This window comes from Seriola aureovittata, chromosome 5, assembly GCF_021018895.1.
Source record: "Seriola aureovittata isolate HTS-2021-v1 ecotype China chromosome 5, ASM2101889v1, whole genome shotgun sequence".
Taxonomy (NCBI): Eukaryota; Metazoa; Chordata; class Actinopteri; order Carangiformes; family Carangidae; genus Seriola; species Seriola aureovittata.
In genome coordinates, this window is record NC_079368.1 from 10,000,864 (window position 1) to 10,017,719 (window position 16,856).

At 45.0% G+C, this 16,856-nt stretch overlaps 1 protein-coding gene across 3 annotated transcripts in view; it reads left to right on the forward strand.

The window, feature by feature from the left end:
* The window catches only part of LOC130169490 (tetratricopeptide repeat protein 28-like), a 166,075-nt gene extending 149,608 nt beyond the window's left edge, over window positions 1-16,467 (forward strand). For 2 of the 3 annotated variants that reach the window (XM_056376305.1, XM_056376307.1), the window contains 15 exons: window positions 1,178-1,307; window positions 1,450-1,668; window positions 3,619-3,778; window positions 6,378-6,518; window positions 9,530-9,674; window positions 9,840-10,019; window positions 10,133-10,677; window positions 10,949-11,196; window positions 11,315-11,439; window positions 11,562-11,793; window positions 12,046-12,122; window positions 12,792-12,815; window positions 13,662-13,791; window positions 13,929-14,036; window positions 14,128-16,467. In XM_056376305.1, the coding sequence (XP_056232280.1) occupies window positions 1,178-1,307; window positions 1,450-1,668; window positions 3,619-3,778; window positions 6,378-6,518; window positions 9,530-9,674; window positions 9,840-10,019; window positions 10,133-10,677; window positions 10,949-11,196; window positions 11,315-11,439; window positions 11,562-11,793; window positions 12,046-12,122; window positions 12,792-12,815; window positions 13,662-13,791; window positions 13,929-14,036; window positions 14,128-15,737 (4,074 nt within the window). In that variant the 3' untranslated portion in view covers window positions 15,738-16,467. The remainder of the gene's footprint in view (window positions 1-1,177; window positions 1,308-1,449; window positions 1,669-3,618; window positions 3,779-6,377; window positions 6,519-9,529; window positions 9,675-9,839; window positions 10,020-10,132; window positions 10,678-10,948; window positions 11,197-11,314; window positions 11,440-11,561; window positions 11,794-12,045; window positions 12,123-12,791; window positions 12,816-13,661; window positions 13,792-13,928; window positions 14,037-14,127) is intronic. The other variant, XM_056376306.1, reaches the window with a different exon arrangement.
* Window positions 16,468-16,856: the final 389 nt, after the last annotated feature.

Sequence of the window (16,856 nt, forward strand, 5' to 3'; positions counted from 1 at the left end):
GTCACTGCGGACGCAGCACATTTGGGATTGTTTCCCTTTCATCTGTGCCAGGAGGGGTCAGGCCAGAAGAAAGGCGCTGTGAGAAATTAGTTTCACTCTTAAAGGGGTGTCTGCAAGTCTAACAGATTAAACTAGCAGTGCAGCAATCAGCCCCACAGCCCTATCAGCAAAATCAGCCTGAGACTAGCAGCTCCGTCTACTAGCACTAATGCAGCAGAGCTCGCCGATTCTCTGCTGATCTCTACTCTCCCTCTTCACTCCCTCTGACACACTTTTCCTGCATGACCTTGGGATATGTCAGGCGAGCTACACAGTATGCATATGTGTGCGCTCACAAGAGGCGCACACACGTTTTCTCTCTTTCTTTCTCTCACCAAACCCACAGTGCTGATAGAATCCATTTCATCCATACCAGCAACCTTTTCTCCACTGCAGTTCTTTGTTTTGTATGAACTATGGTCAAGCAGTATAAGCAGAGCGTTTTTCCATCTCTGCTGGCACTGGACTCCTGGAGAGTGGTTCTATAGCAGTCCCAGTCATCCTACAGGGCTGCCATAGGCGCAGAAATAGGAAATCAATAAAGGCCCCCATGAATCAGCACTCCTGGCCAGCTCCGCTTGGCCAATGTGCAACACTGCCTGCCGCCCCACCTCTCCATTGTCTCTCTCCTTCTCTCAATCCAATGTCTTGTGCTGAATAGAAAGGTCTAATAAGACAGAGAGGGCTATCGAGTTCACAAAGCATTTGTTTCCTTGGACGCAGCCTGTCCAAGATGCCCAGGTAATGGTTTAGCTTCTCATTGCCCTTTCCCACATCCAGGCATATAAGAGCTGAATAGTGGTTTACTTGTGTTTGATGGTGATTCATCAGGCTACATTACAGTACTTTCCTCTGTTGAGAGAGAAGCAATAATTGGAAGGCAGCAAGTCTGATCAATGACCACCAGTGAGGTGGGCTGCTACCATCTAGTGGCCAAAATAATTCTAATGATACGTGCATATAGTAATCTGTGGACATTTTTAACCACAGTGTCCTTCTTAAAGCGTCATGACTGCTAACATTTGTAGCATGATTTAGCTCAATTTGAATCAAACCTATAACAATGAATACCAGTGTATATGTTAATGAACAAGCAAAGGGTATCAGAAAATGTCTGATTGTTGTTGTTTATTATCAGCTCTACCGGGCATCTGCACTGTTTGAGACCATCCGCCACGAAGCCCAGCACAGCACCGACTATAAACTTTCCCTGTTTGACCTGCAAACCTCCTGCTACCAGGCACTCCAAAGGGTCCTCGTCAGCCTAGGTATGTTCACACGCACTTCTCATATCCTCACTCCTTCATGCAGCTAAATTCCAGTTTGTTTTTTCTTTTGGACATTCGTGTAATTAAAAGATTGGGGTATCAGAATTGACGCATTAATCAGCATTGACCTGCTACACCACAGGCCACCACGATGAGGCCCTGGCAGTGGCAGAGCGGGGTCGTACACGAGCCTTCGCTGACCTCTTGGTGGAGAGGCAGACGGGCCAGCAGGACTCAGACCCCTACACCCCAGTAACGGTGGAACACATCCTGGACACCGTCAACAGCCAGAGGGCCTTGGTGCTGTATTTCTCCATGGCTGCTGGTTACCTGTACAGCTGGCTGCTGGCTCCAGGAGCAGGTAAGATTTGACTCTCTGCTTGGTTTTTTGCTCAGACTGTACATTTTTGTGATGAAACCTTTCATGTCTGGCTGTCATCTCTTCACTGTCAGAGACCATATGCGCTTGAACAATCAAATTCGGTGGATAGGTTTCAAATTTCTCTTACTCAGGTAAAAATTAATTATAACAAATGACCATATGGTGCCACTGCGACTGGAAATTTTACTCTCTAACCTACTTCTGTTTCTCAAAGTCCTTTGTACAACACATTTAAGCTGCAGCCTATTTTCAATTTTATGCATAAACTCTTTTTTACGACTTCTGAGTTGATATATTCCCTGTGCTCACAACGTATCTACTTGTAATACACAAATCAAGTAAGATATTCAACCACAAAGTCAGGCATAGAGCGATGCTAACAGTCAGATGCTATATAATTGTAGTGATGTAACAAAACATTGACAAAAAACAGAACAAACAAAAACAAAGCTGTAAAAGTGATGAAGGTGAAAGCACATACACACAAATACACACACATTTGCTTGTTCGAATCAAAGCGGATAAAAGGCCTAGAGGCTGTGGCTTGTTTTGAGCTGCAGGGGTAAGAAGGCCAGCTTTAACACCAAGTGGCAGTGCCACCTGCCACTCCACTGTTAGGATTTGCCCCCTGCCTCGCTTCTCACCCCAGAAGGCATCTGCCAGTGAACCGTGCTAATTGATAGTGACACAGCCAAACAACACAGGCAACATCTTCACACATGCCAACAGGAAATCACGTCGCTGTTGCACCAAGTCAAAACATAATTTCTCTGTTTCTCTCGGATTCTTTATTTTTCTTTTTGTCTTGTTTTGGTATTGCTGTACTTTGCCACTGCTTGGTGTACCTCTACATTTTTGTCTCTTTCGTGGACACGCTGAGAAACACCAACAAAGGCAAAGAGATTATGAAGCAGTTTGTTTATATGACTCATGAAATTCTAGTTTCAATGATAAGCAGAGCTGCAGGTGAACTACAGCGCATGTCACACGACTCCTGCAGCTGCCATAGTGTAAGTTGTTCTTTGGCTCTCTTCTGCTCTCTGCTGTAAAGAGAGGAAATGAGAACCGTGACCCATGTCCCATGCCACCAGGCCTGAACATTTGATCAAATCCAGCTCCCAGGCAACCAGATGAACTTGACCCCCCAAGCACTAGTCATACGGAGGGGAGGAACACTACAGGGACAAGTGGAGATCTTCAAAGCGTTGAATGTTGCCCCAGGCTAAGAGGGAGCCACTTGCTCACTAATCGTCTGTCTGTCACTTCCTGGCAGTCCCTGGCATCCAGCTGGCACACGAACATGGCTGCTGCTCTAAACCGCCTACATTCAGTAAAAAGGGGCTTCTAAAGTCTTAATTACTTCGGTTGTGTAAATTCTGTGATATTTTATAGACCTGAATGCGCGCACACACACACACACACATACACATATACAGTACACCTGAATCACATATACTCTCTATTCCAATGCATTTAATACAAAACATCCATGTGAGCACATCTATGCTTACACAGCACTGATACACCCACAAACTCACACTTATACACACACACACACACACACACTCAGCTTGTACTGCATCCCCCAGTGTGCTCCCCCCCCCCCGATGTTCTGCTGGAAACTCAGCTGAGCTCTCATGGCGGGCAGCAGATGGCACAGGCAGCCTACTCTTATCTTTTATTGAACATTATTTGTTTTATTCATTTCGCTCCACAGATGCACTACTGCATGTGGCCTCACTCACAGCGTTCAGCTGAAATGATCTAATATTTCTCCCGTCATGAGAGAGTGATACAAACGTATGAGAAAAAGAAGCGTGGAAAATGGTTTCATTTATTTATTTTTTGTTATTAAACTTTCATTTCATAAACACCTGAAAACAGCCAGTCATGCTTGGCCGTGTTTCCCTTCTCCCCCTCTCTCCAAAGGTATCCTGAAGTTTCATGAGGTGTACCTGGGCGAGGGCGTATCAGAAGGAGTGTCAGACTTCCAGGAGGCAGGCGGCAGCGGAGTGATCAGCGGCTCGTCGTTGGAGCAGCACATTGCCAGCGCCCGGGAGGCCCTCGGAGTTGAGTCTTATTACAGCCGGTGAGATGTTTACAGCTGTCACAATTAAATGAAAAGTCTTTGTTTGTTTCATGTGTTCATTATCCAAATCATAACATACCTATTTAACAGTAATTGCTAGAACATGTGCAAAAGCACTTGTTTTTCTTTATCAAACAAGTGACTTCATGGATTATGTTACAGCATACACAGGATTTCCACGCAGTGATGTCACAGCTGATTTTTAACTACCCCCCCCCCCCCATGCCGCTCATGTAATATGAATCGTTAACCATTACTGAAGTGACACATGTAGCAATATGGTATGATGGAGACATTTGGGGTGGTCAGTCCTTACAAAGCCCATTTTCTTTTCTTATTACTCCATGCTTGAGTCGCTGACATCTGGTTTTGAGAAGTTTAGATGAATTAAGAATTAATGATAGCTCAGTTGCAAAGCTTTTTATTCTTTACAGAGGGCTTCATTGCCTCTATTATGGTCCAGCAGTTGTGATTATTCTTTCTCATTTTATGACCAAACTTGCTTTAACTAAATAAATGCAGAAGAATCCCCACACATCCCTTGATGTTTAGTTGTGATCTGCAACATAGTGATTTTCCATTTTGATACTTGTCCTTCTGTCCCATTCTTGTGAACATGATATGAGCGAATTTTTTCAAATTTCTTACAGACATTCACCTCGATTAGAGGATGAACTGATTAGAATTTGGTGATCAAAGGTCAAAGATCAAGGTCTCTGTTTTTTGGCCATAGCGCAAAAGGTCATGCTAATTATGACAAAATTTCACACAAATGTGTAAGAGGATAAATTAAGATTTCATATCCCAAAGGTCACCTTCACCTTGACATCATGATATTCTGCAAAAACGCTTTCTTGGCCATTATTCAGCGCTGTAACCTGGCAACAGAAGGGGAGATTGTGACTATGTTTCTTGCAACTTGACTGGCTGGCGGAGGAATGCAACCACGAGGCGGTAATTCTGGTTTACTGAGCGGTGATAGCTGCCAAGAAAAAAAAAAAAAAGCACCCACATAAAGTTTATTGACAGAAAAGTGAAGGAGCGGCACTACAGACCACACTGTTTAACAAGTACTCTTTGGAAAGCCCTTGTTAACCAGTCATCAGAGGGTATTGTAAAAACAACAAACAGCATTTTATCTTCAAATGTAGAATGTAGAATGTAAACACAGAACAAAGATTAACACTCAAACCAAAACTTAACCCCGGAGTTAGCTGAAGAAGGGTTATTTTATCATTCAGTCTGTGTGTGAAAGAGTATTATTCTGCCCCATTGCACCCTGTGATGACAGCCCTCCACTACCTGCCTAAAGTACTCCACTCTCTCCCCAGTGGGAATAAATGAGACGGAATAATGGCTCTTTGGATAGCCAGACAGTTGAACCCACCTAACAAACAGTGAACGTGACAAGTAAAGGAAGAGAGAATGGGTTTACTGAGAGTATAAGGAACAATGGGAAGAAGGTGAGGATGAGGTTGTAAAATCAAAGAGGCAGAGACTGATGAATAAAGACTTAACAGACAACAGGGAACGTAGCCAGAGGGGCTCCGTAGGAGGAGATGGAAAATGTGGCAAAATATATTGACAGTGAAAATCACCCTTCGACACCCACGAGCCTACACTGAGTTTGACGTTAGCCTTGTTTCTCTAGTTGGTGTTTGATCCATAGTGCCCAGCTGGTCTGCCCAGTGCCAGCCCCTTCCACCCTAGCAGCCTGGCCCTCCTGCCCCATTACCAGCTCATTTACTACTCCAATAGGAAGTTGCACACACACCATTGCGCCTGGATGGGCACAATATGGCACCACTTACCAGCCCATTCATTCTCCAGAGAGCAGAGAAAGGGAGGGGGCACTCTGTAATGTGTGGAGAGAGAGAAAATGAATGGGATGGAGAAGAATGGGGAGAGTATATTCGCGTGACTGAAAGAATGATATAGAGAGGGGAGGATGCAGCGTATGTGACGGTTGAAATCTTATGTATTAATATGTGGATTTTATGTACTATTTACAACATTTCTTCAGTCCACACAGATCTGTCAGAATATAAGCCCCAGGAGAATGAATCTCAAATGAGACGCGTACTGCAAAGATTTTAAAACAAAAAACAAAAACAAAAAAACAGCAGTGCGGTGGTGGTAGTGGGAGCATGAGGTGATGAGAGATCCCATGGTGCAAGTTCACACTCAGCTACCGTGAGAGCAAGAAGCTGACATAAGAGTTGCATGATATGGGTACATCAGAAGAGAGGTTCAGGCTTGAGGAGAGGGATGGGGGAGAGTGGTGGCGAGGTAGTGATTGTGGGGTGGGAGTGGTTGACTCCCCACTGACTGGATCAGCATCACCGGCATTATAATGAAAGGATTTAACTCTGCTTACCATCAGGGTGTTGGACCAAGCCTGGGAAATTAGGCCAAGTGTGTGTGGGTTGAACAGCGTGTATTTTAGGCAGATGAGGAGTGTGTGTAGTTGATTTATCCGCAGAGAAACAATCTAAGTCTGTGTATTGTCTACTTTGCTGAAGTGCCTTTTTCTTGCCAACATTTCAGTGGCTGTGCATTTCTCTAACTCCATCTCTCTGTCGCTCTCTCTCTCTTTCAGCGGGTGTTCGAGCAGTGAGACGGAGAGTGAGGCTGGAGATTTGTTGGACCAACAATTTGAGGAGCTCAACAACAAGCTTAACTCTGTCACTGATCCAACAGGCTTCCTGCGCATGGTGTCCAGAAACAACTTGTTCAACAGGTAGGAGATTGTTGCAAATCACCTGGAGGTTCCTACAGACAGTCTTAATCAACAAGCGCTACTCAGACCTACTTTTCACCAAAAGAAAAAAAAAAAAAAAAGGAAAGATTAAAAATATCTGCTAGGGTAAGGAGATTCGTGGGTATTGTGGCTCATCTGTGAAAGGCGTCTTTTCTCCATTGTTTAGCCAGCGCAGAGGCAGCATGTGAATCCTCCTTATTAAATAGACTGAGTAGAGCCAAGCTGCTAAAGCCCTTATCAACTGCCTACTCTGATGAGGCCTTGGTGTATGTGCGTGTGCGTGCATGCGTGTGTGTGTGCGCACGCGCGCGTGTGTGCGCTTGCCAGACACAGACATTGAGACCCATGTGGTTGTAAGATGTTTGCCCTGTCTGCGTGTTTGTTGTGGAGATTTCATGTGAGTCTGCCTGTGGCTTGTTCCGAGTATTATTTAATGACACTAAGCAGAGCATTCATTTACTCTGTGCTGATTGGTAATGTATGTCAATAGAACGTGTGCGTGCGTGCGCGTGTGTGTGTGTGTGTGTGTGTGTGTGTGTGTGTGTGTGTGTGTGTGTGTGTGTGTGTGTGTGTGTGTGTGTGTCTGGGTCATACTTCCCTGTCCTCGTCCACAGTTGAGCTGCTCTTTGATGAGAGGGTAATTCCAGCTTTAATTGAGTCTTGGTGCTCATTAAGCCCCTTTAATGGGTTGCCGGTAATAATCCACTCATTCTTTTGGGTCTCAAAAAACTCTGAATTATAAAGCTCCTCATGCTTAGGAGCCTACCGTCTATCACATTTCTAAAGCGAGAGAAAAGGAAGAAAACCTCATTGTCATTTCAAGTCACACTGTACATCTTGGGGTTTGATGTCAGTTAATGTACATTTACGTGCTTTTCAAGGGTTCTCATTGACCTCACTTCACATTTTTCCTTAACATGTTAAGATCTAAGCTATTAGTGGTGTGAGGACTGCAGTATTTCTACAGTTACTCATAATCAAGAGAAATGATTAAAATAGAATAAACTCTAATTGAATGTCATTTAAATCAAAATAGGTAAGAGAACAATATACTCAGCCTTAAAAGATCTGTGCTTCTCGGTGTGATATCATAATTTGCCGTTATTATCGATTGTCCTATTTTAACACTGAGATCTAATCTTCACCAGGGAGCTTGGAAGGATTACCATGAGAAGGTGATAATGAAAGTCTCCTCGTTTCTAATCCCCTCAGTGTGTAATTGAAAACGTTTTTATGCACAACGATGGCATAATGAGATTGTTTGATGAAGTTGTCAGTGCAGACGCAGCAAACACTGATAGAACAAGATGCCTGCATCAAAAGAGCTAGGTGGCCACGGGTTAAAGCTCCACCACGCTTAAAGCAAGTCTTTTAACTGCAGACCAAACTAGCCTTCATCACCTTCAGCTTCACTGCTCTTAGTCTTTTCTTTTCACTGTTTCCCTCTACACTTGACACTCACCTTCTCTTGGCTTATCCCTTGCTTCCTCTCTCATTCTTCATGTCAGGCTAACAAACGATTGTTTGCTTTCCCATGGAGGCTCATGCCAAGGCTTGGGAGAGAGACAGAGTGTTGGGAGGCTGGAGGGAAGCCAGTGGCCCGGGGCTACCAGAAGGGCAGGATAGATGTCTGTTGGCTGGGGCCCGGAAGAAACTCTGGCTGGTGAAACAGATGGAGAGTAGTGACAAGCGCAGCCATAAAGCTTGGCCCTGCGTGCCTACAGCACCAAAGGGTTCTAACCCCACAGCCACCATTAGCACAGTTCTCAGTAGGTCGTGTGTCTCTGCCTGAGCAGGGAGCTGTCACTCCTGTCACATAGCAGACATGCCTCAAACACAATGGGCGGCTACCTTATTTTTCTCTGTTTCAGAAACGGAAAATACTGCGATGTTGTTGGCAGTTTATTGAAGACACTCACAAACACATCTTCCATCATCTGGAAGCTTTGAGCTTTGATTAAATGTAGAGCAGGTCCCTGTAAAGATGGTGTAAACCCTGCTCTCCTCCTGCTGTGGTGATTCTGGCAAGCTGTTGTCATTCACTACTACTGGTTTCTGTAAGCGCCCAACTACCACAGTACGATACTGCCATCTAGTGGAGAGTTATATATTGACATAATATTCTTATTGGTATATTCTCATGTTGTGAATTTGTACATACATATTCACAGATCAGCACATCACAATGGAGATCCAGTGTGGCCTACCTTTATCTACCTCTTACTTGGTGCTTAGATTTGAGAGCGAGTATGTCAGATAAATAACAATGAGCCTTTGCAGCTGCAGCCTTCCTAGCGGCACACAAAATAGACAACTGCAGTGGTGGAGTTTACGTCTTGCCAGAGCCATATCTGATGTAATGCTATGCAGCAAGTTAGACACGGATCTTGTCAACCACATTTCCAGCACATCTGGAAATCACATTAAGAACAGCTGAGTGGTTTGATGTTAAAGGACAGTTTGATGCAAAATATCCCTGTTTACGTGCAGGATTTATTATAACGCAAGAGTGACTGGAAGAACTGAGTAGCGCAGGGAATAGGTGATTGCAGTGAAAAGTTTAGAGTTGACAAGACAACTGAAATTCCTTTTATTTCAACATTGTAAAAAAAAAATGCAAAATGTATTAAAATGTCACATGTCTCAGCACAGAGACATTTTTTTAACTTCAAACTAATTATTATTCAGTATTTTCAACGAATAACTTTCTGCTCACCCTGAGGTCAGCCATAGTTTTCTTAATGTTATAGGTTTGTGTGGACTTCTTAATATCATAGCTTACATTTCTGTAGATCTGGATGCCAGAAGGTAATTTTGTAATTTAAGGAAAACAGAATAATAGTTGTTGTCCCTGCAGATATTTTAGGAGCTCTTACTGTAAATCCCTGATGTCTCTTCCTAAAACTGCCATGGGTATTCAGCATAAAAGTATCCTGGAGAATATGAAAACATTGTTTTCACATGTGTTGCTTTGTGTTGTGTTTATGCAGGAGTTGCCAGAGTATGACCAGCCTGTTCAGTAACACCATGTCTCCTGCCAAAGATGGGAACTCCTCCCTGACTCGCCGCTCCAGCAACCTCGGCAAGCCTCCGCTCCGGGCACTTTATGATTTGCTCATCGCACCTATGGAGGGGGTGAGTACTACCTCTATGGGTCATTGCCTGCTTGTTGATGTAGCTGTGTGGTAGACAGAGGAGCATATCAGAAAGCGCAGTTACGAGATAGAACGCGGATAGCACCGCGTATTGAATGCTATTTTGTGCATGTGCATTTTCATACTAATCCTCTCGTCATGTCAGGGCTTGATGCACTCCAGCGGGCCTGTTGGCAGACACAGACAACTGGTGATGGTGCTGGAGGGAGAACTGTACCTCATTCCCTTTGCCCTGCTAAAAGGAAGCTCATCTAATGAATACCTGTATGAGCGCTTCAGCCTCATCGCTGTTCCCTCCATCAATGGCCTTGGATCAAGTGCAAAGGTTGAGCTTCTCATTCAGATGAAAATAATTCCATACTTCTATTTGAACTCTTGTAAAAACTGATGAACTTAGATTGTAGAGCTAGAATTTAACCCTTGACTCTGTGCTCGCAGGCTCACTGTCGGCGCCCGGGACCAGCTCCTTGCGGTGGTGTATCAATGGCAGCAGTGGTGGGGAACCCTCGACTGCCCTCACCTGTGATGGACCGCTGGCTGTGGGGACCCATGCCCTCTGCAGAGGAGGAGGCTCTGATGGTGGCTGAACTGCTGGGATGCCAACCACTGGCTGGCTGTTCTGCTACCAAGGAGAGGGTGATGAGTGCCCTCACACAAGCTGAGTGTGCCCACTTTGCCACCCACATTTCCTGGAAATTGGCAGCTTTGGTGCTCACCCCAAACCCCGAGGGCGTGCCTGGAGGGGCAAGTGCCAGCGTGGGAGTGGGAACAGTGGGCAGAGGTGCAGGGGGGAGGAGAGGCAGCAGCGGTCGAGGCAGGAAGGGCTCCATTGGAAGCGGCTACACCATCCCAGAGTCTCTCCACATGCAGGATGACAGCAGCGATGTGGAGAGTATCTGTGACAGTCCACCCCTCCAGGAGTTCCTCCTCACAGCTGCAGATATTTTGGACCTGAGGTTGCCTGTCAAACTGGTTGTGCTGGGGTAGGTGAACTCATTGTGGTTCATTTCGGTCCTGATATTTTACAGTTCTGAGGCAGTGAATGTATTTTCAAAAAATCAAAAGTCAAAAAATAATTCAAAAACTAGGATCAAATAAATCATTCTATAGATTCAGGGTTGATTTACAGACATGAAAGGCTTTATATACTTAATAAAAAAGCATTACATAGGAAGCTTTTAGAAGCAAATAGTAAATATTTTCTTGTTTTCTTATTCGATTATCTGCATGTTTTGTGTGTCATTGCGGCTACAGTTCATACCAGGAGTCCAGCAGTAAGGTCACAGCAGATGGTGTCGTGGGATTGACCAGGGCCTTCCTGGCTGCCGGGGCTCAGTGTGTTCTCGTGTCCTTGTGGCCCGTCCCTGTCGCCGCCTCCAAAGTTTTTGTCCATGCCTTCTACACTGCCCTGCTGAATGGGACCAAGGCTAGTGCGGCACTGGCAGATGCCATGAAGACTGTTCAGAGCAGCAAGCAGTACTCACACCCCTCCAACTGGGCAGGTTAGAGATGTCATTCAATTATGTGTTAATTCTGCATTCCTATAAAACAAAAAAAGAAAAAGAAAAAAAGATGACCATTTAACTGAGCTTTTTTTTTTAATTGCATTTCTCTGTCCAGGATATATGCTGATTGGCAACGACGTGAAGCTTAACAGCCCATCTTCCCTCATCGGCCAAGCCTTGGCAGAGATTCTGCAGTATCCAGATCGAGTGCGTGATGCTCTGAGAGTTCTACTCCACCTGGTGAGACATGGATACACAGACACACACACACTTAAACACACCCAAGAACTTACTTAATACAGAAAATGTCACAACCAGCAACACAGAAAAATACTGATGCAACACTGCCGTGCTCCTTGCAGGTGGAGAAGTCTCTTCAGAGGATACAGAACGGCCAGCGTAACTCCATGTATACATCCCAGCAGAGTGTGGAGAACAAGGTGGGGGGCGTCCCTGGCTGGCAGGCCCTGCTGACAGCTGTGGGCTTCCGTCTCGATTCTGCAGGCACCGGTATCCCTGCTGCTGTCTTCTTTCCCACTGCTGACCCAGGAGACAGGCTTCAGCAGTGCAGCACCACTTTACAATCACTGCTGGGTGTGTACCTGAGACAGGCTCTACATCACAGTTTAATCGGCTTCAGAATCTGTCCGCTGTTTTATTGATTTGTTCATTTAATGTGATTTTCTTTCGATGAATTTACATTGATTTCCACATATATCTTTGCCAGTTCTGTCCTTTACTCTGTATGAAATCACCTGTTTCGTTATAGTGCTGTTTAGTTTGGGGTATAAAGAACGTGCCTTGAGTATGAATAAATGAAGAACTTCCTTTGATCTCATCCCTTAGGTCTGCCGCCGCCAGCTCTCCAGGCTTTGTGCAAACTCATCACAGCTTCAGAGGCAGGAGAGCAGCTCATCAACCGAGTAGGTTCTCAACAAATGCTGCTGGATTTTTAAATCTAATGCACCCGATTAGAATTTAGGTCAAACGACAAATACCATTGCTATTATTTAGTATTAAGGAATATTGAGGCTCACATTTTCTCTGGTACACCTTTGTACCACAAGGGTCTTGGTAATGTGTGAAGTGAACGTCAGGGATATATCATTACATAATTTTATTACGTCAGGAATGGATACGCACTAACACGCTAGCAACTCAAGCTGGAGCTTAATCTGCATTGAAAAGCTGCATGGAAGCCTAACCAGCAGTCCTTCAAGTACAAAGTCTGAGTCCTGTTCTCTTGCACCCAGACTCGTGACAAACAGAGAATTAATCTTACACTGCAGAGGTTTATCCCTATTTATGTGTAACGTGGCTATCACATGCTTAAATTGAAAGGCTCTCCAGTTTTTTTCCCACATGCTGCAAACATTGGTCTCAAAGCACAGACTATGAAACATGCTTAACCTAACCTGTGAATGCTGATTTCATCCAACTATATATGTACATAATATATTGAAAATGTATGTTACTCTTTGCTGTTATCCTTCTTATTGACCTTGTTGACCCTTGTACCCTTTGTGAATGGCCTGTGTGCATGCAATTAAAAGCCTATTCTCTCTCCCCTGCCCCTTACGTGCGGTCTGAAGGCTGTTAAAAATATGGTGGCGATGGTAAGTGTGCCTTCACCTACCTGCACTCCATCCCATTCTACCCTGTTGTTCCACTCTCCACTGTCCGTCTTGCTAAACTTTCTAAAAGACCTTCTCGTTGTGTAGAAGCTGCATGTCAATTTAATGATCACTTTTGTTGTTTTCGTGCCATTTAGCACTCTCTTGCTTCAAGTGTAGCTGAATAAACATTTACTGCGTTGTCTTGTTCACAATTTTTCCATTGCTAGTTCCTGCAGTCTGATCCTGCAGTCAGATCTTAGGGATTTTGAATATTTAAGGATTTACAACCCTGGTTCATTACAGGTCAGGGGAATGTTTCAGCGTGGTAGAGGGGATAAAGCTATGATGTAAAAACCAGCCTCTCATGAAGAGTGATGTGAGGTGAAGAGACATGTTTCCACTTTCTGCACAGTTATGTCAAGTTGACAAAGGTGTCTCTGTTCCAAGCCAACTAATCCCCAAACAAAACAGGCATGAGTGCTACAGGGCACGTGTAAACCCCCACAATGCTGAAACCCTCTCAGCTCTGCTTGATGTTGTGTGGCCCTGAGTACTCATGAATAGGAAACGGATTTATAACTACTCTCGAAAATCTTTTTACAGTAGTTCCACAATAAAATGTAGTTGACATTATGTTAGGGAACTTAAATAGATGAAAAGGAAATGTTCACTGAGAGCAAAGAACTATCTAGATTCATGTCCTTGGTCGAATTGAAATTGTTTGATCACACAAATTCATTTTAACCATTAATCACATTCCCAGTAGAATTCTTCAGTTTGTTGTATCCTTGTCATTACTAACCACTGCATCTTTCCCCTATTTGTCTTCTCCCTCTTCTTCTCCAGCTCCACCAGGTGCTAGTCCAACTCCAGACAGGAGAGAAAGAACAGGATTTCTCCCTCTTGCCCATTCAGGTGTCCATCAGTGTGCAGCTATGGAGACTGCCAGGATGCCATGAATTTCTTGCTGCTCTTGGTGAGTCAACTGTCACCTAAGGAAACTACTCCAACTTCTCACCCAGCATGCATCCTTGTGTCCCTGTGGGCTCACAGACACAATGACACCTTGATACATTTCTAAGTTACAACTGTTGTCCTTTTGGGTGTGTGCAGGATTTGACTTATGTGAGGTAGGCCAAGAAGAGGTGGTGCTGAAGACAGGCAAGCTAGCCAACCGCCGCACCTTGCACTTTGCTCTCCAGTCTCTGCTGGCGCTGTTTGGTAAGTACACTTGATTTGCTCATGTTTGTTGTATCAATTCTTCTTCTGAATATTTTCAGTCGCTTGACTCTACATCCCTCTCTTTCTACAGACTCCACAGAACTGCCCAAGCGTCTGAGCCTGGACAGCTCATCTTCCCTCGAGTCTCTAGCTTCTGCCCAGTCTGTGTCCAACCCCCTGCCCATGGGATATTCAAGTCTTCCCTTCTCTCCTCCTTGCCTGGACAATCAGGCATCAGATGCCATCTCTGTCTATAGCCTCAGCTCTGTAGCCTCCTCCATGAGCTTTGCCTCCAAATCAGACTGTGACTTCCTTGGTCGACGCACTGGGGCCACAGCACACTACTCTGTCCACAAACACCCTCACGTTCCCCGAAGCCGTTCCTCACCTCATGGGGCAGCTGCTGCAGTGGCAGGAGCCCGGGGGGACGAGGAGGAATATGAGGGTTTTTCCATAATCAGCAGCGAGCCGCTAGGAAGTCACTGTGACTCCCTGCCTCTGCCGCCAGGCCACAGCCAGCGCCATCACCGTGGCGGCAGGGGGGTTGTCGGCGGGTCTAGCACAGGAGCAGGGAGAGGCTACACTGTATCAGTATCATCGAGGGGCAGTGTCAGCACCCCCACATCTCCTGTCAAAACATGCCTGGTGCCCAGCCCAAACTCACCATTCCAGAAGGTGGGTAAGGTGAGCAGTTCAGATACAGGTGAATCTGACCAGTCTAGTACCGAGACCGACAGTACTGTCAAGTCTCAGGAAGAAAAAACTGTCCCTCTCGATCCTCAGGAGCTGGCCCAGAAGATTCTGGAGGAGACTCAGAGCCATCTACGGGCTGTGGGTAGTCTTCAGCGAGCGGGGGCAGAGGGTGGGACAGCTGGAGGAACCTCAGCTCGGAGCAGCGCCTTCCGCTCTTCTGAAACTAGCGCTTTCAGCCGTCCTAACAGCAGTGCTAGTGGCCGAGCTCAGTCTTCCCCAAGACCCAAACCTCCCTCACGTTCCTCCTCACTGCAGAAGATAAGCTCTGGCTACAATAGTCCTGCAGTCTCTGAGTCTTCCCAAAAGGAAGGCAGCCATCCTTCACCCACTCTGGACAGCCATGCACAGTTCAAATTGAAGTACCCAAGCTCCCCATATAGCGGCCACATCTCTCGTTCCCCAAGTAATGTGTCTCCCAGTTCTGGTCACCAGTCCCCGGCTGGTAGTGCTCCATCCCCTGCCCTCTCCTACTCCTCTACCGGCTCTGCCTGCTCGACATCAGCTGATGCTCCAGACTTGGACCGACTAAGAAGAGGGGTCATTGATGAAAAAGTCCAAGCGATCCACAATCTGAAGACCTTTTGGGCTAATGCTGCAGCTCAGCAGCAGCAGCAACATCTAGGTCCTGTCAAAGCAGTCCACAGTGCTCCTGGACCCCTCGCTTCTGCCAGTAGGGATGTACTGAGCCTTCTGAACCTCTCCCCACGCCATTGCTCCCCTCATGATACCCAAGACAGCCTGGAGCTGCGGGAGCTGGGGCTGCAGTCACTGGACAGGGGCAGCAAGAACTCTTCCAATGGACACCACTGCTCCAACACCAGAAAAGTGGCCCCGTCACCTACTATTTCCACAAGCAGTAGCCCTGGTGCTCGTTCTATCCGACTACCTGCTGGCAATGGATACAAGTTCCTGTCGCCTGGAAGATTTTTCCCTTCCTCTAAATGCTGAGACATTTCAAACGGTCCTATACTTTTACCTGTCATTTACTATCCTGTGTGCTGGAGGAGTAGGGCACTTTTTGAAGACCACTATTGGTCCACCAAGTTTGACTGACAGTGAGAAGATTTGATTGGTCAGTGAGTGTGACCCTGCAGAGGCACATGAATGCTTTAGAGGATGTCTTGTCTTTGTGCCCATAACACTGTAAATGGCAATGAGAAATACTCAACGACCTGATACTGTGTTTGTGTGTAACTGTGTGTCAGGTAGATGTAAATGCCATTTGGTATTTTTCCCCCAAAACTTTGCTGTTTGTGTGGGCCAAGATGCAACAGCTATGACTGATTTTCTCTAAAGTTAATGGTTATTGTTATTATTGTTTGTTATTGTTATTAATATTATAATAATTATTATTATGTTTTGTAAATTAATTCCAGTGTTTCACAATCAGTATTAAGCGTTTTTATATTATTAAAAAGTGAACAAACCTGTACCATGTAAAGATGGATAGAGTGGGAAAAAAAAGATTTAATATTTTTTATTGAAATCAAAAGGGCATTTTGCCTGATTTCTTTGTGAATTGACTGTCTCCTCTGAAGCATGGATTCTCTTGCTATTCAATGTTAAGTACCATGTATGACTTTTTAGCCCATGATTTTTTGAGATTAAACATGAAAGTTTCATGACAACCATCTGTCATTTATCAGTAAACAGTTTCAATAAAAAAACATCATGTCTGCTTTCTTGTATTCCTCACTTTATATTATTCTATCATCTGGCACCACTGTGTGACAGCCATATATTTCTTTCACACAATAGTAACTTTACTTTGTCTGTTTTGTTCACCTTTTTTAGGCTTCTGAAAATTCTTCAAGTGCAACAGTTTGAGAAGAAAAGAATATGTCTTTGGCTGAGCTACTCACAATTCATGTTCACAACAGTGTTATGAGGTGGCACAAGCAAAAATGTTTGGAAGTCCTTATTATTAAAGGATTTTTTTCTATTGCTTCCCAAATAAATCTGAAATAACGCCGTCTTAACAAATGATGTGGTTTTAAGTTGATGTGCTGAATAACTGGCATGATCAGAGCAGCTGTACAATGGGCGGGTTAAAAACCAGCAGGGAGA